Source organism: Serinus canaria, chromosome 2, assembly GCF_022539315.1.
Source record: "Serinus canaria isolate serCan28SL12 chromosome 2, serCan2020, whole genome shotgun sequence".
Classification (NCBI taxonomy): Eukaryota; Metazoa; Chordata; class Aves; order Passeriformes; family Fringillidae; genus Serinus; species Serinus canaria.
In genome coordinates, this window is record NC_066315.1 from 129,840,670 (window position 1) to 129,860,647 (window position 19,978).

The window sequence follows — 19,978 nt, forward strand, 5'->3', positions numbered from 1 at the left end:
AAAGAATAAAACATTTTTCTCATTTTGGATATTATATTTGATATTGCCACTAGATTTGTGTGGTTTTGCGCTTAATGTTTTCTTTATGTTATGTCTCATTTAAAACATAAAGTGAAACTCCAGTTTACCTGAAATAAAGATTTTGAAAGATCACAAAAAACCATGATAGTCTACATAGATCACCTTTTATATCCTTTGCAATAAAACCATCTATTTATAATATTTTTTTACTTTTCTGCTTTTAATTTGAAGGAAGAAAATAACACGTACAATTTGTCCCCAACAACTCAATGAGTCTTTTTTTCTAGATTGTTCTGGAAAACTCCAAAGAGATATGGTCAGAAATCAGTGATCCTCAAGCAGTAATGTATTTAGATATATGTTTTTGGAAAAACTTTGCCTGCCCACAAATTAGCATCAGGAGCAAGTTCTTCTCAAATTCAAGGTGTTTTCCCAGTAACCCTGTCTAGTCACAATTTAGTGGCAGGTGCACACTGCTCTTGGGACTCTGCAGATTTTTCCTGCAAGATAACTGCAGATAGACTCTTGACTAAAGAAGTGTTATTATAGACACAATTTGTACATAACAACATAAATAACACGGGCAAGCCAACTTAATGCTTTGATGAATTAGAGGTAGAAACCTGGGACTAGCAAAGAAAGAGGGATGAGAGAATCAAGGAGTGTCATTAGTTATTCTTAGAGAGGCAAAGCCAGAGACAAACCTTACAGATAAAAGAAAATTTAAATAGTTGATAGGTACAAATTATTGGCTAGAAAATCTTCAGAGTCCATACTGAAAAACACGAAAAATCACAGTTGACAGGGATTAATTTCATACCAATTATATGATCTAACCATTCATTCATTAACTGGTACCACACAGTGTTGTCCTTACCATTTCTACTGAATGAAAAGGTGGAATGAAGAGACAAAGTGAATCTGTTTGTATACCAGCAAGAGGGAAAAAAAGGCAAGAAAAAAACATTTAAAACAAGGGTTGCAAATACTCTCATTAGTCTTACACAAGAAAGTGCAGAACAGGTTTTGACACCCTATCTTACTTACAGAGTTATCAGTTGATTGGGATTTGACACCAATTCCAACAGAAACAAAGCAGCCTCTCAAAAAAAACTCCAACCACCTTCTACTCAACTTCAAGAGCCATCTTCTTTCTAGTCTTTCTTTTTTTTCATACTGTATGGCAATCCAAAGAATTTTAGTTTTAACCAAAATACCAATAGCTGGTAAAATAAGAGAATGTAAATGTCATCTATAGTCATCTTAATGTATAAATGCATAACTCAATATATTACACCAACTATTAACCTCCACAACTCTGCTTCTCTAATATGGTTACAATTAGATTGTATTGCCATGGAGAATAACTGCAGTCTGAGCTTTCCTCTAATTTTGATTGCTGCTGAAGTTTCTCCTTTCATCTTTGTCCCAGAATGCCTTGCTACTGAACAGAAATCCCAGTCCTTCTTCTCCCAAACAGAAAATCAAAATCATAAACCTGGCAGTAAGAGAACAAGCATTACAGTTTCCAGTGTTACTAGAAGACTTGCAGCCTCATGGTAGTTTTATTATTTTCATTTTCTTGCAATAGTGTGTGAAATTAACAACCCCAAAACTTAACTGAGTGGTTGTTATGCAAAGAAACACACATCTAGATGTAGGATTCCTCAAATGGAAGTTTCTTCTGAATTTACATTTTTTTCTCTCTTAATTCCTATTATTTCATTCCACTAGTGGATGAATGCAAAAGTTTCCATCCTGAAATTTGCTGTTTAATTCTCCAAGGGGCTTTTTTCTTTTTTTAAAATAACAATATACAGCACCACCTAAAATAAGCTACTTAGCAGTAACCAGAATGTCCTTGAAATGTGATGCTCTATGCACAAACCTAGAAAGCTTAGGGTTTTTTGATCTTTGAAATACTCATGACATGCTATGTCATGCTGTGGAGGTTGCCTGTGTGAGGTACCAACTGGTAAATGTGCACCCTCGGTTCCTCACATCCAGAATCCCCAGCAACTTCGACTGAGACCTCATTCAGAGTTAGGAATATATCCATGAATGCAATTTCCTGAAGAAGTTCCATTCCAAGCTGAACCCACTGGTTTTGACTGATGAAGATACGTAAAACCTTAAGGAAAGCAGTTCTTAAGAACCACTGGAGCTACATCATGCACGGAAGCCCTCAGCGACAGTACCATGCTTACAAAAAAGCAAAAGCACATATGGAATTTATAGGGACAAATCTGCAAGTCTCAGGGATAGACATATTTCTCACCTCAAAGCACACCTGTGCTCATGTGGATACACATGAATCACACCTCTGGCCCTCTTGCAGTAGATCCTGACCCAGCATGCTACCACACTGTCTCCCTGCAGGGAAATCACCACACACAGAGGCATTTTTGCCATCTCTTTGAAAAGCTGAACAATCTTTCTAAACTTTCTTGTCCACATTAAGAAAAATCCTGGTATCTCAGATGTGTGTGACTTGAGTAAGAACACAGGCAGGGTGATTTCCTGGCTTCAGTCACACGTTGCAAGAATCACATAAAATGCAAACTTACACAGTTTTTTCCAAAGTAAAGAAAGCCAGTATGACTCAAGATATATTTTCCTAAGTATGTGGAAATCACTAGGAAATATTATTTGAACTCAAAGAATTAAAAAATTGAAGGAGTGATCACACAGCCATGAGCTCACAAGGATGATCCATAAGGGGATGTAAAGGTAACAGTAAAGTCTCAATAAAATATTGCTTCATTAAATCAGCCAGAAAACTCTTATTATAAATTTTCCTATTGGGAAATTTTACTGAAGAATACAATGAACTCATTCCAGGAATAAGGTGTACTCCTAAAGAGTGCCCAAAGAAAAACTGCTTTTTTTGTCTTCAAAAAATTATTCTGACCAATGAGACCTCCCCCATAAAACACAGAGGATGAGTACAAAGCTGGCCACCACCCACAAAAACTGCTTTGCTTGGCTGTGGGTGTACATATAGTGAACTTCTGAGCACTTCTTGATATGGCCGTTCTCAGAGGATCAGGAGACTCCACAATCTGGAGTAACACTTAAGGCATCAGGCAATGAAAGCCCCATGATAGTAAGCCTGAAACTCTAAAATTAGCTGTTATCATGGAGAAGAGATTGTAGAATAAAAACTGCCTTCACGAAGCTTGGAATAACTTAGGTCTTTTGAATATTGTAACTTTCTAAGGATCACCAATAATCAAACCCAAAATTAGCTCAGCTGGGTAGAGCATGGTGCTAATAATGCCAAGGTTGCAAGTTTGATCCCCACATGGCCATTCACTTAAGAGTTGGACTCAATGATCCTAGTGGGCTCTTCCAACTTGGAATATTTTGTAAATCTGTAAATAAAGTTTCAGGAAAGAGATGAGTAAAATGACTGTGACGAGCAGATTACAGAGGTATCCAAATAGGACCCTATGGATAAATCAGACCACAATGAAAAATATTTATTCACCTAATAAAAAATACTTCCTTTTCATTATCAGGGAAAAAATGGGCCCATTTAAGCATCTCAAGTCCCACAAAACTGGCTTGAGTATCTTTCTGAAGCCTGTTTACTCAAAATTCTCCAGTCCCCACTACCCAATATTATGAGGCTTAATCAATACGAGCCTTATACAGATGTATCAATTCCACATAAGTCACCTTTTCTGCAGAGCATAAAGATCTCATGCCTCCATTTTTGTTCATAGAAAATATCGCCCTGGTATGTTCTTGGCATTCTTGACACACAGAGGCTTGGACTCTTCCTAAGACTCAAGTACCACACTGGAGAATGTGGTGAGATGGGCCAGGTGGAATAAATTGCTTCAACCACAACTGGCCTTTGGGTGTATCTGAACAAAGCATGTGCTTGCCTCATGAACATCACCAGCTGTAAGACAGAGATATTCACCAGAGTACCTACTTGCCAAGCACCTAGCTGTTGCAAAATACCAAGAAAGCCCCAAGCCAGCTCTGACAATGACAATTCTGAGGACAGCGAGTCACTCCAGTGAAGAGCCAAGAAATGCATTCAGGCCACCCTGTAGCCCTTCTACTGCAGACAAGACCTTCTTCTAAGAAGTTCCAGAGAAAGCTGATAACTTTAATGAGCAGGAATTTGGAAGCAGTACTTCTGTACATGTGTCATGGGGCAATCTGAGGACAGTTCCAAAAAAAGAAATGAAAAAGCAGCTAGACTGATTCTCTGTATCTGGCATGTGTGAGCAGTTATGTAGAAACTCACTGAAGTGATCTTAACTGTAGGACAGATGGTATTTGTGCTTTAGATCACTGAGGGGGAACCAGACCTGGCACTCTTTCCAATAAAGCGAGCATCTGCAATGGCACTTCTTACTTACTGAGCTGTGACTGCACGACAGAAGTGCTGTATCAGGAAAAGAGAGAGAAGACATGACACAGATCATGAAAACTTATTCTTATGTCAGAGATGAAGATGAGCTTCTAGCTATAGAAGATTCCTCTAATGAGTCTTAGCTGGTGAGGTGGGTTAAGTCTTGCTAACGGCCAAATGCCCACCCAGCTGCTCACTCTGTCCATTTTCTTATGAGGCATGGGGGAGAAAATAGGATGAGAAAGCCTGTGTCTCAAAATAAAGATAAGGAGATTGCTTACCACTTACCACAGCAGGCAAAACATTTTTGACATGGGGCAAATTTAATTTATTGCCAATATAAATAGATTTGTGCAGTGAGAACCAACCAACAACAGAAAACCACTGAAGCAACACCTGGTCTCTTTCCCTTCCCAGGCTTGATTCACTCCTTCATTACAGACTCTGCTACTCATAACCACTACTCCCCCAACAACACAGAGGGATTGAGGGTGAGCAGTTATGGTCAGTCAACAACAATTCCTTGTTGCCACTCCTTCCCTCCTCATAGTTCTCATAGAATCACAGAATGATTTGCGTTAGAAGAGACCTTTAAAGAACATTTGTAATACAACCCCCTTGCCATAGGAAAGGGCATCTCGCACTAGATCAGGCTGCTCAAAGCCCCATCCAATATTTGAACACTTCCATGAATGGAGCATCCACAAGTTCTCTGTGCAATCTGTTCCAGCGTCTCAGCAAACTTATAAAAAAATCTTTCCATTTGAAAATGCACTTCCAGCTCACTGAACCAGTTTAAAGTCATTGCACCTTGTCTTCCACTACAGGCCCTGGTAAAAAGTCTCTCTCCATCTTTTTTAGAACTCCACCATAGATATTGAAAGGCCACAGTATGGCTTCCCCATAACTTTCTCTTCTCCAGATTGAACAACCCCAACTCCTTCAGACTTTTCTCTCTCTGATCATTTTTGTGTCCATCATCTGGACTCAGTCCAACAAATCCACATCTTTCTTGCACTGAGGATTCCAAGGCTGGATGCAGCACTTCAGGTGAGGACACATGAGAGCTGAGTAGAGGGGAAGAATCACCTCCCTGGACCTGCTGCCTGTGCTTTTTTACGCAGCTGCAAATGGCTTTCTGAGCCACAATGCATATTCAGAGAATCATTCAATGGTTTGCGTTCAAAGGGACATTTAAAGACCACATAACCCAACTCCCTTTTAAAAAAGCATTTTAAGGCTACTTCCACTTTCATCGAAGCAGAAATAAGTGATACATTATCTCACATCTTACCTTATCAGTCCCTAGTCTCATCTCAGTATGCCTTATAACACATCTACTGGGCAACTCTGTCACACAAGCACTATTACACGAAGGTCAGGCTGGACCGACTCTCTGCCAAAATGACTGGCAGTCAAAGCCATTTGTGTCTTGTTCAGAGTAAAGCATTTGCTCATACTAATTCCACCTCATGACCAGCAGAAAGACTAAGGTAATCCTCCTTGTTTTGTTATATTCCCTGTTCCTTCCATCCAGGCTCCCAGTAATCTATTCCTCTCTCTGCCAGTCAGCATAAATGATCTGGGTATCAGTAGTTAACAATTCAGTGCTTAGACCTAACTGATGTTGTGTAATGAAAGGCTTTTGTCTGTGCATGGAATAAGCATTGCTTTTCTCCCTCCTTTTCCTTTATAAATTGATATGAAATTACATTCTGTGATTCTGTGTCTAAAATTGTGAAAGAATATTAAGTCAAATACCTGAAAGACATTAGGGAATAACATCTTAGGATTCCTTAGGCAACCTTAATTTTGCTTTTTTCCCAAATTATAACACTGCAACACATTCTTTATTTACATGACTATGGGTTAAAACTCAGTTAAATAATAAGCCCATAAGGGGTCAAGTCATCATAAATGCGTCACTCCTTAACTTTTGACCATTTGATTTCGGCATCTGAACACAGTTTTTCAAATCGTTTTTGCATTTAGTGAGATTGATTGAGAACTCTTCACAAATACTACTTTTTTCCACACAACCAACAAACTAAAGATCACAGATGAACATTCTCCTTCATATTTGGTCTTATAATCTGGTTGTTAGAGGTGAAGGAAGACTTTCAATCCATGGCTTAACAAGAACAAGTCCAAAATAATGCCAGTAGATTTGGGGAATAAAATAAAAAGCAGCAGGCTAGAGTATTCCACTCTGCCATACCTCCCACTCAGTAAGGCAAAGGCTCCAGTATTCCTCTTAGCTAAGGTGCTTTATGTACTTTTTTTTCAGACATGGGTCACATTACAACCGCTCTTCTAACTTCATAACATGAAAAATGCCCTAAATTGAAAATTATATTACACCTCTACAGACCAAACCTTTCTATTATCATACTATATTGCTGTCCATCTTCTAAGTGACAGTTCTCACAAGCAGCACAGTACACTCTGGATGCCAGGCAAAGTTCTCTGCACTAATTTTCAATTTAAAACTGTAAAACAGTGTCTTGAACTGTCCATGTGCAAAATCCTCTCACCACCACGTTATAACAGCAACAGCCAGCAGTAGAGGAATTTCAGATAGCAATTCACAGATTAGAACTGTCAGGTAATTTTTCAATGAATCTGTCTCAGCTCTGGAATTAATTTCTCCTTAACCTATGGTCTAACAGCATATGCTTGCTGACTTCCATAACATGAGACATGGAACTGCAGAAGAAAATTACCATTGTATTTGGTGACAGGACAGTATGAGAACCACAGGGTACTATCGCTCTTTGGAAGTGTTCTATTTTGGGAAGCAGCAATAAGATGAGATGTGCAAAGGAAGAAATTAATTGAAATCAAGCTAAATTAATCAACTGCTCAGCAGGGTTTGGAAAATATGTTTTCTAATGAATCTGTGCTAATTCTAGGGTAGCACAGGAATCTGTAAAAAAGGTGGGTGCAGGGAGCACACTTTGATGCTGGAAGCAATCCAGCCGCTCCACACACACGACTGCCGAACCTCTGAAACTTCACAGCACTCATCCTCGGTGAGCTGCTGTTGCCATAGCAACAGCTCTTTCAAACATGGAAAACAGGTCAGGTAGTTTCAAACTAACCACTGTTTCCAATGTCACTATTTTCCCCTGTAGTTTTGAACTAGCCCACCTCTGAGATAATCACTGGGCTGTTGCTATAGAGTCATCAGCCCACAGAGAGAAGAAAATAAGGCTCTTGAGTTTCACAGGGATGCGTAAGTAACATGGAGTTTGGCCTCCCTCCACCTACCGCTCTCCCTAAATCCCTTGGAAATCCCCTTCAGACTTATCAGCTCTTTTCCATCTCTTTTTCTCTGCAAATATTCTTTACTCTGAAAACTGTTTGGGACTTCAGATTTTTAGTTTTCTTTTTTAAATAAAAAGGCACTACAAAATTTTAGGTTTAAATCCTGTCAACCGCTGAGTTGTAAGCGAAAAATTAATTATTTGGCCGTAACATCATTCCTTCAAAAGGCCATAATAGTACCAATCAGAACTTTATGTAAGGAAGAACAACGACTGCAAACAAGGCCTTTAAATCCCATGACAAGGAAGAGGGGCCAAGACAAATCATGAGACAACAAATAAAACAGTTGAGCATGTACACATCAAGCTGCGCTACAACCAACACACTCCTGCCAATTCCTTCTCTGTTTCTCAAAGTAGCACTGAAGGTGGACTGTACACAGTTGCTCACATCTTGCCAAATTTTAAGCCACAGAAAAAATATAAAAGGACAAGCCTTAGTTTCATTCTTTAATTTAATGTCTTTGTTACGTGAACCTGCCTGAATGCAGGCATACTTACACAGGTCTCTTCATCTTGCCTCATAGTCGTATTCTAATAGTTAATGGAAACTCTTTAGACAAAAATAGTGATGAAATATACAACTTTGCAAAATCAAAACAAAAAGCCCATTTAATCCTATACACACATATCACAAGCACCATAGAAATACCATATTTCTATCTCTATGAACATTATCAGCATACCAGTTTGCATCTTTAAGCGGTTTGCCATCTCTGTAGAATACATGTTCTTCTTGTGCGTGGATGGCATTTAGAACGTGGGACTATAATAAATGGCAATCTTAAGGTAACCCAGATGTTTGTACTTTGGAAAGAAACCCTCCCCTTCCATTTACACTTCAGGTAATTCCTCATGCCAAAAAGCACAATCTTCAAAGAGGACACAACAAAATAAAAGAGACTGTTATTTCAAGAGAAGTCATTTTTACTAGCAGAACTTTTTGCATCTAAGTAACTTAGGGTAATTAGAAAGTTTGGTCAGTGTCTGAGGAACACTTTTTCCTCCTTTCTTACTTGAAAGTATAATATTGAAATATAAAAACCATCTACAAATACTGGACTTTATTAACACCACAAGGGGAAAAAAATTTCGAACATGTTTTTAGAAGATTCCACCTAATTCACATCTACAAGCACAACAGCATGGTCATTCAGCATCATGTGGTCAAGGCTGCACAAGTTACAAAGTTCCTGCTTCTCAGCTGCAGACCTAACCTTGCCCATCACCCTAGCCTGCAGCAATGCAAAGGAAATTACATTTCTCAAAATGGTTTAAGGTAACTTGTTTTAGTTCTCACTATGGCACACTAAAAATTGTCACGGAAATGAAGTCAAGAGTGCTCAGCTGAGCATCAAGCTGCTCCTTGAAATAGCTATAACCATGCTACTGTACCTTTAGAGCTGTCCTACTGAACAGTTTTGTCCTGGAACATTTATGTCAACAAACTAGATTATCTGATTACTATTCTTATATCTGTAAAACTTCTAATGTCAAACACAAATGTAAAACCATGATCATTAAACAGATGCCAGAAAAGTGTTAATTCTTCATGTGTTTCTTTCTTAGGAATGGGGTGAACTTGCCCTAAACTGAGGAATGCTGAGGGAAACAGAAGAGTTGTGAAATTTCTAACCCAAAATCTAAATGCAGTTTCACATTTAGCCACACAAATGAAAGTAGCTTCTTTAACAGTCTGAGCAGTGAAACTTAAGATTGACATCAGTAGGAGTTTTGCCACCAGCTTTAGCAAGTATGAGATTAAGTCTTTATGAAGAGTTTGCCAATAACCGCAGCTTTGTATACTGGGCTTGCATAACTTTATTTTTAAATTTTTACTCATATAAAAATATAAAGTAGGTATAAAATTTTTTTTTTTGCTTTGTTGGATATGTCGTGTGTGTATGGGTGTACCCTCCACACACCAGAGGATATCACATAGGGGTTTTTTTACCTTTTTAAGTACTGGTGATGTCCATGAGGCACATGTCTGCCCAGGCACAAATAGCAACATCAGTGAATGAAAAAAAGAGCCAAGTCTCCAAACAGTTTGATTACGAATTTACAATCCAGACATCTTACCTTTTTCATCAAAAATGAAATTACTAATTCACAGCAATGCTGCAACTCCCAATAAACAGTAGTAAATGTGGATTATAATGCATATTTAATTACAGATCTAATGTAAAAGAATGACATTTGGATAATTTAAACATATAGTTTTCATACATTTAAAAATACAAGTAGATGAGAATAATAAGTTATCCAGAAACTACAGAAATACAAATTCTGCTCTCAGGTTTCACAGAACTTCCCTTTCATCTTCCAGTTCTGCAAGTTGTAAGAAAAGAAATAAAATTTACATGTAAGGCAAAGTATTTTAGACAATCCCTGGACTTGATATATGTGCACTAAGTCAAATCTAATCATATATCTGACGATATTAATTCAAAAATAACAAATAACTCCAAGTATTTGAGCCCACTGCTTCAAGTCAATGTGTTAGTGCACACATTGACAAAGTGTGCATTGCAGAAGTGTCTTTCTTCAAATTCTACAAGATATTTGCAAACTAAAGCCACACAGATTTTTTTTTCTGTTCCTCATAAAGCACAACAGGATTAAATGTCAGCCATTTAATTTCCAGCATTTTGTTTATGAAATATTGTTAACATCTATGCTTAATATAGAGTCTACACATGGTATTTATTGGCTGCTGATCAAAACACGAGGCACAGAAATCTAATACAAGCCTTGCAATTATTCAGAGTCAGACACACAGTCACTACAGTCATCCAAATTGTTTTTCTGTTAAATTGCTAGAATCTTATCTTACAAAGATCCCATCTGAGTCTAAAAAAAAAAAGGGATGGGGGGGCCAGCACAAAAAACCCTAAACTGATAAAAACACCCCATTCTTTACCAAACCTCACGATGAGGAAATCCTCCTTGAAAATAAGAAGCTATAAAAATTAAGTTAAAACAATCTTCCAGTCACCCACTCTCTCAAGACAGGTTTTATTTTTAGTCCTTTTCATTAGCATTAATTATCATAGCGAAGAGCAGAAGAGCAGATTTTGTTTCCTGGTGGTAAATTTGTATGATACTGACATAGAGATGATTTCAAAGAATTCTGCAGAAACCCTGAGCTGGAACAAGCACTCCTTGGTGTGAACATTCAGTGTGGAGATCAGACATTATGCACAACGGTGTGGCACACTGTTTTGACACTAACACTGATTCACAGCACATGAAAAACTCCTTGGATTAAATACCCTCCCTGTTTGTTTGGGGTTTTTTTAACTGTAAGGGAAAACAGAATAGAGACCTGAATCTGAATTGGTTTAATGGACAAAAAATGAACATTTAAAATTTGTCCAGCCACAACTGCCTTTTTACAAGTTTCTCAAAACTATGCACATTACTGAGCTATTACACAATGATCCTAAAGAAGTATATTAGTACGGACAACTGGTTACTAAGGTAACAAGATGTTACTTTAAACCAGCAGCACTGTCCCAGCTCATCAGCTTCACTCATGTCTTTCCTTTGTTCTTTTTAAGCTATGCACAAATTACAGACTTGCTATATAATCAAATATACATACTAGAACTATGCTTCAGCTTCTCAACTCATTTTCCTCATTCAAGCTAATGAGGTAAAAAAGAAGACATTAAGACAATGGAAGCATTTGAATTCTTTGGTGTGTAGTAGATTCATTCTTAACTCTATATGAAGAATCTGAAAGTTGGCTGAAAAGTAAGTTTTGAAATGTTTTCTCACCAGAAACTATTTTGTAAGTAAAAAACAACTGCACATTGAAATTTTTTTATGTGATAAAATAAGACGGCAGGGATCCTACAAAGTTTTGGGAGGGAAAACCTGCGGAAGTCTTACTGACTGAATCTTGGCTGAAATTTTCCAGAGGAAGACTCATGTTTGGAAATAACAGTTGACTGCTAATGGCAAAATAGATTAAGGTTACTCAAACTCTAGCTCCTCCAAAACACTGATGCTCCTAACAAACAAATTAAGTATGTCACTATTTGTGAGAGCTCAAGCTTGTAAAACCTAAGTGTTCTCAACATCTTTTATGATTACAAACATTAGGCATCAGCAGTAGTTTAAAAAGCCAGAGGAAATAAGGCCATCGGAAACATTTACAGGAGCAGGTCACCTACAACAATCCTCTGCTCCAAGTGGGATTAACTCCACCAAAACAGTTCCTGATGTGTTTATATAACCAGGTCTTCAACACTTACAACAACGGCAACTTCTGCAACCCTCCAATGCAGTCTCCTGTTGTATGTAGTTATCCATTCTTCCTATATCTAACTTCAAATAAATTGCTGCAATTCAAGTCTGACCTCTTGCCTTGCCTTCAGAGTGTATGTCAATGATAAATAAAAGCCTTTTGTTCTGTTTAAGATGTAAGAATGCAAAAAGCTTTTTGTTCTAGAAGGGTGTTTCCTGTGCTCTTTTAAGATACAAAAATTAATATAGTCTTTGTCAGACAACGCGATTCGCTTTCCAAAGCTGCTGAAGTATAACACTGGCATTTTGTTATATTTAACTCAGTAGTCAGAGTAACAGCCTTATAATAGTCCTACAATTTAAGATAAACTGAAAGTATTGATCCTATTTACAGCCAAAAAAAATTACTGGGATTGATTTTTAATTATTTACTTACATACCAATAGAAGAAGGGACATATTCAAAGAGAAAGAATGGTATTCGATACCATTTGGAGAAACACTCTGCTTAGGCATTGTATTTCCCCCTCTCTGTATGAAAAATAATTCTCCTTTCATGATAAGAACATACAAACAGGATTAAGTTAAATCAGTAAGTATTGGACTTAGAGAGTTTTTTTTAAAGTGTCATAAGTTGTTCTGTTATCTTTGCCTATAAAATCTCAGCAACCAATACTTCACTTCTGGTTTACATGTCAGGCTGGCAAAAACTCCCCTCCTGAACAGCTGCATGATAAACCTAACAAACTACACTGTGCAAACCATCCTCTGTGGATTCCTAATACAAATACCTCTCCCATTGACTTACCTACACACATACCTTTCATTTTTTGTAAATAATCACCCAAGACACAAGAAGTTTCTCTAAAAGCCCCCTACTTTAAAAGGTACAGAAAATCTCCACTGCTGAGGTTCACACTGTCCTCACAAAATGACCTAGATAAAGCATGTAATTTTCATTAAATTCATTTTACAGTCTCTCCCCTTTTAGCCGTGCCTGAACTGAGCGGAATAGAATTCTGTGTGGAAACTATCAGCACCAACAATATCTTTATCTCATGGGTGAATGGACAATGCAAACACAGAAACCCAAATTTCATATCTGCCTAGTTAAGAAAACGTTTTTCCTGTCATCATCTGAAAATGCTTCATGATATTCAACAACTAATTAAAAATAAAGCAAAACGAATCTATATTAATACTTCATTGAAAATTTTCAAATCTTTGAAGAGAATCAGAAATGACTGAAAATAGATGAAATATGTTAATTGCAATTAATTAGAAAGAGAACTGTTCCAAACAAGCTCATTCACTGCTAATGAAGTCAGCATAAACCCAGCCAAGATTGTGGACAAAGATGTATTCCCAATGAAGTTATCTCAGCTTAGCTTTATTAGTGAAGTTTTAATTTAATTCTAGATAGTCTTCAGTAATTTTATGCTATTTAAGTTTTTACAGAATCAATTGCTAAATTATACATTTGTAAATTTTAACTGAAGTCTCAGTATCTGAGTACTACTATTCCAAAATTATTATATTCTAATGTATTTGTTCCTTTTGAAACCCAGGGAAATATTCTGCCTACAGTAACAGATGGCTTTTTATTTTTTTTGTTGCTATTCCAGAATCTTTAAGTCACCCAAAATGCATCTACTTAAACATGATACTGCAGTTATTATGCAAAGCATGATCTACATGTTCACTGTTTAATATTTAACAATCTGGATACCATTCCTGTTTGGAAATAATTCTACCAGAGACAGAAATCATTACCCTAGCATTGCTATAATAAACAGATTTGCCTTTTTACATTTTATTGTCTCATAACAAAAAGTAAATGACTCATTTAAAATGAAATAACATATTCAATTAGTGGAAATGAAGTTTAGCAACTCATTCTGACTAATGTAAATTCAGAGGTTATCATCAATTAGGTTCACGTAAATACTTTGTTAATATCACATCCCACTCTAACGCACATTACTAAGGGGCACAAGGATTTACAGGGTAATTTTAAATCTAAATGAGATCTAAAATGTAAGCAGCAGGTTAATTTCACAACCTGTACACATTGCACATCAATCTCACAAGCTAAAATCTATCTGGATATCCCCACATAACAAAAATGTTGAGCTCTTCTTGCTCAGAATTAAAAGTTCACCTTTTCTTGGTGAAAACAAATTTCTGTTATTAATGCTATACAACATAAAATCTTCAACTGTGAAAGACAAAAAATTCAAGCAAGCTGCTTTAATAACACCCTGTAGTTATACTACTCATTTAATACATAGCTCTCTCCAGCATGTACCTATTTCATGGGAAACATTCCCCATGGAAAGAACAAAGCTATGCTAACAGCAGTATGGCCATAGGAATACAAAATATCTATAAAAAACAACTGTTTTTAAAGGGACTGGCCAGTCAGATGGATGAAAAACCACATAATTTGCTCTCATTCCAATCCAATCTGCTGACTTCTGAGCTGGAACTAAAAGTCAACAGTTAAGCCTCCTTATGAAAAAGCTACTTAGACCGTGCACCATTAACACTCCTAGGAATCTAACACCCATACAGTACCGAGCTTTACTGCATTTTTACTTATTCAATGAGATTATGCCACTATTCCTCACAATGAGTACTATCTTGTTGATTACATTTACTGGCATCAAGGTTTGCTGTGCATAAAGCATCACTTAATCCCAAGTAAAACTGACAAAATTAAAATTAAAAATACTGCTTTCATTATGCCATCTGCCACATGCCTCTTAAAAAGACTTGTGTAAAAGAATTGCCTATAGACTGGTAGAATTCATTGAAAGCAAAATTCCACAGTGATCCCTCAGTGTGAGATACACATTAACAATTTAATATAAAAGCTGAAGTTTGTATAAACATTAGTTTGGGTTTTTTGAAAGAGCTGTATATCAAATCATTGCTTCAACAGCTGCACTTCAAAGGCTGAAGTGGAAAAAGCAAAACATTACAAGTACTTCCCTAGAAATACATTTCCTAATATTCACTGATATCAAAGGCCCATACTTTTAGGTTTGAGAATTTATCATGCAACATCAAAAAGAGACAGTAGAATAATGGAAAACAAAGATTAGGCCCAGCAATTCTATATAAATTTCTACTCACAGAAAAATATTCAAAAGTGTTTGAGCTTGAATGTTTTTGTTTGGTCATTGTTTCTTTTTAAAAAGCAAGAAGAAATGTAGTACAAAAATTCCAAACAGCCCTTTTGTACGAAAAACAGCACTTTAAATCCAGAAGCAAATATAACAGTGTAAATTTGGAATAATGTCATATTCAAGGTGAGTATACAGTAACCAAATTCAGTCTAGTTTAAGTTATTTGCAATATACCTGATTCAATGCAATGTAAAACCTGAAGGTCTGCAGTGACAATATTTTCTTATCAATTCCTGGAACATGACCTCAATAACCAGCACGGACTGATCACAGAACTGAAGGCCCACAGGACCAAAAGTCAGAGATAGACCTTAAATTCCCATGTGGCATCAGTGAAAAAGAACTAAGATCAGGTTTTAAATTTCAAAACAGATGTACTTCAGCAGAGGAAAAAAACAAACCATAAATACGAACTTACAGAACAAATAATGCTGCTAAAATTTACTTTTTTTAAAGCTCAGATTGATGACCAAAACATGTTATTTTCTTGGAAAAGTCTTTTAGTTATATTTGTGTTGGCAAGTAGTTTTTAAAACATTTACATCAGGGTGGAAAACTATACTCACACCAAGCCTTTCAAACCAGCCCTAGCACTAAGTTTGTTTGCCTTATTTTATATTTTTGTTTACCCACAGTATAAGAACAGTTTCCTATATAATTTATTTACATTATCTAAAAACATCAGCATGTATGTAAGACTAACAGCTCTACGCACATTACATGTATTTGTACATTTCAACAAATAAAATAACTATGTTTTATCAGACAGTACAATAGACTAAGAATAGGATAAAATATCACCATGACCTAAAGCAAATACACTATTTGGCCACAGGAAATAGTTTCCAGCTCTGTATGTTTCACCTTAAAATATACAGAAATAAGCAAACTAATTAGTTGCAGGGATTTACCAAGTTTGTTTTCACTTTCTTTTCCTTTTTCTTTCCCACCTCAATGCCATTTCTTTTTCCTACTTCATGCTTTAACAGACATATACATTAATAAATTTGCAGGGCTTTCCATTCAATACACTTAAATATTTCTTCTTAGCGTGACCCTGTCATTCACCCTGGCTCACAAGTGAAGTGCCCACTGGCTGCCAGAACTGCCATGGTGTCTTTGGCTTACGAGGGTAGGAAATTATGGTATCATTCTGTAAATGAGTTTGGTGACTTCTGGCTTACAGAGTATCCTTCCTCTTCTACACAGGAAGCTGGAGCACTATTAGAATATACTAGTATTAAGCTGTATTTTGATCATTTATATTTCAGTTCTAGTGTAGCAATCCCTTCTTTAAATAAAATTATGACTGTTATCACTTACAATTTGGAAACCTTTTTAGATCCCATTAAGGCTAATTCCAAACAAAACAGCATGGAATTATCTAGTTCAAAAAGTTTCCATCATTTATCCCTTTCATAAATCATTTAAAGACTTCATGTCAGGAACTGAAAACATTCATGTTGATTTCACAAAGAACAGACAATATATTATGCATGCTGCCCACTGATTTATCTTTTGAGAAAGTCTCTTGCAGGCCACTTGCCAATACTGCCACTCACTGTCAAAAACATAAATAGAAGTCTTTCGAGAATATATAAGTAAATAATAATTGCCAGTGGTTCAAATCAGTAGGCAGTTAAAACCCATATCCTATACAACATCAGCTGGTACCAGATGCTTTAGAGAAACGTATTTTTGAGTGGACTACTCTGAAGCAGTATATCCACTACTGAAGCATCTTCCTAAACTTTTTCTTAGGATAGTTTATCTCTTCTTCACGTTTAAAACAAAATACCATCCCACACACAGAGTTCATACAAATAGTTACTCACTTTTGAAAAAATCCTATTTGGTTTTCAATCAGAATAATTTTTTAGCAACAAGCCTCACAACACTGCCTTTTCAGGAGGCCAAGGATAAACTGCACATCACATAAATCTCAACAGACTCAGGAAAAAATTGCCCAGGTAAGTTGTGGATGCTGCATTATTGGCAGTTTTAAAGATTACAGCTTTAAACAGCTAATGAAAGATGACAGTGTCCACAGCAGGAAAGCTGGACTAGATGACCTCTAAAGGTCCCTTGCTTTAGAGAGAACCATTCTAGGATTTTGAAGTCTGTACTTGCCAGTCTACCACCTCTAGGAAGATTTGCATACAAAACTGAACAGTTCAGTTTCTGAAGATGAGAACTGCTTGGATTTTGTTCTGGACAAATTCCTATTTCAAAACGGCAACTTCATTGTACAAGAAATGTCGAGAAATTCCACATGCTTATCCACATAGGAATTATTAATGAGTAGGTACTAACAGATTTATCACCTTAGCAATTACAAAAAGAATAAGTTTTGCCTGCATTTCTTCACAAGTAATGGAAAAGATAGAATGAATTTAAAATTGTTCTAAAGGCAGTTTTTTGCCACTATAATGACCCCACTGAAACAATGGCCAGTCATTTTCCAGTCAATAGTGCAACTATTTTGTTAGTCAATCATCAGGATGATGATTGCTGCATTTGATAGGGAAAAAAAAAAAAAACAACTAAAAAAACTCCACCCAAACCAATATCTAACTAAATCAAAACTCTCCAGCAGCAACAGCTTGTACTATGCTATTTAACTGGCTTTACCTCAGTGTTTTAAATTTAAGAGTCAGCTTGAAGTAGAAATGCAGTAAGTGAAAACTGGAAAGAAAATTCCCCGCCTACAGCTTTTACCTAAAATTAAACACAACATTTCTCTTGAAATCTCAAGTGTGCTTCAAAAAGGCACGATGTGATCATATTTAGCTGCTGCAATGTAGTTATGAACATTTCATCCACAACAGATAAACAAAGACTTCCTTGAAACATGTTAAAAAATAAGCCAAGGTGAAAAACAGGTATAATTACTTACAAGTCTCTAATCACTAATTATATATTTCATTTTAAGTGCAGCCTGTAACTTAGGAACATTTTCTTTTTGACCCTGTTATAATTTGCAAAATAAAATAAACTACAAATATTTTGGAGGATAAAAACTCCAACCTAAAATAGATGAACTCATGTTAGGTAGAACAATTCTATGTAAAGAGATGTGTGCTATTGGAATGGTACCAAGAAGATGACTTGTGCAAAACAGTAGGTGGTCTTAAACATCTCCAAGGGAATTGATTAAATGGCTCCAATCCACTTTAAAATGCTTATCATTTTACTGAGGTAGCCAACAAACATGACAACAATATTCCATGTCTATAGCAATTCCATTTTTTCTTAACAGTATTAAAAGGTCAAATTTTAAAGCTGTTATACCACATGAATTTTAAAAACCATTTTTTAAAAAAGTAATTACAAGGTAGTATAATGTCACACACCACTCCTCGCTAAAAAAGTCCTGTGTTAATCAGGTGTACTTACTTCAACAGCCAGGATGAGGCACAAAAATTAGATATCTGGACAGTATTCTTGAAAGGTTATTTATTTTATTTGTATTAATATAGTTATAGAAAGGGATTAACTATTTTTGGCACATATAAAATAAACTGCATGCAGGAGATTAAACATTAAAAAAGTACTTACAAAATCAAAGTCTCCATCTTGAGGGACTTTCCAGTTATCAGGGAAAACGTTTTTGGATATGTGGTACGGTTCATGCATGTTCTGATTACAGTTTTCAGGGCTTTTATTCTTGGAATCTTGTTTATCAAAGTAGTCCATGAAAGAAGGTCTTTGAACTTGTGGTGAAGTAGCATTTCCTTAGTTGAAAGAAAACAGACAAAAAAGGTAAAAAACTATCCAATGATTAAAGAATTAATGCACTATAAACTAAACTTCACTAATTAATTTTTCTGAGGTTTGCAATAACTAATAGTCATCTGTATGTGATGCAAGCCTCTGTCTGCCCCCTGAGGATCTCTGGCATAAAAGCTCAAAGTCCAAGTATGATATTTTTGTAGCAAGATACAATGTGGAGAAATGTTCAAGACATTTCAGTGTTGCACACACAAATAATGAGAGAAGTTACTTCATGCAGTATTAATTTGTTGTTACAGAGACAGAATAACATGAGGTGCTAAACATCCCTTTGGGTGCTGAATGCCCCTAACTTCAAGGCCTGGTCCACAGACACTTGTAGGAAAGGAACAGAGTTTCACTAAAGGTGGGATTTAATAATCATTTAGAAAAAGAACTTGCAAAATACAGCTACACAAATTGTGTCTAGATGCTGCTTAATTTAATTCATTAACAATTAATATTCCCAGAAAATTACAGGATCACCCTCTACAGATTGCTGCAAAGCACCCTGTCTCCATATCCTGGGGGACTTTTTGTCATCATCAAACAGCTGCAAAAGCTTTATGAAGTAGACAGGGATCAGCATGAATGCCTGCTCTTTTATCCTCTTCGCAAAATTAAAAGTAAAAAAATAAAATTTTCAGTCCTATATGATTGAAATTTGTGGGATTTCAAAGCAAATTCATTACTAAATAGCAAAATAAATAAACATAACTGTCACCTCAGAGACCATATACTGCATAGCACTGACACATGAAATGTGTTATGTCACTTCCTGGATGTGTAACACATTTGACATGAAGATCTATAAAACATATTTCCACAAATAAAATATGAAACAGGATGAGAGATAAATAACTAAGTTTGCGGGGGGGGGAACCTAACACCAAAAATCAGACAAAACTATACATTTAAATTACAAGCATAACAAAGCAATAGGAATTTTTATTTTATATATTTGTTTTAACAAGGGAAAAGGTAAACTGAAAATATATTTTGAGCTTTTTTGACATGATTACTAGGACTTGCTAATCTCCTTAT

At 36.2% G+C, this 19,978-nt stretch overlaps 1 protein-coding gene across 3 annotated transcripts in view; it reads right to left on the minus strand.

Annotated features, from left to right (window-relative positions):
* Positions 1-19,978, minus strand: part of STK3 (serine/threonine kinase 3) — a 130,174-nt gene that overhangs the window by 31,886 nt on the left and 78,310 nt on the right. For all 3 annotated transcript variants that reach the window (XM_030234620.2, XM_030234618.2, XM_009087113.4), the window contains exon 10: positions 18,722-18,897. In XM_030234620.2, the coding sequence (XP_030090480.1) occupies positions 18,722-18,897 (176 nt within the window). The remainder of the gene's footprint in view (positions 1-18,721; positions 18,898-19,978) is intronic.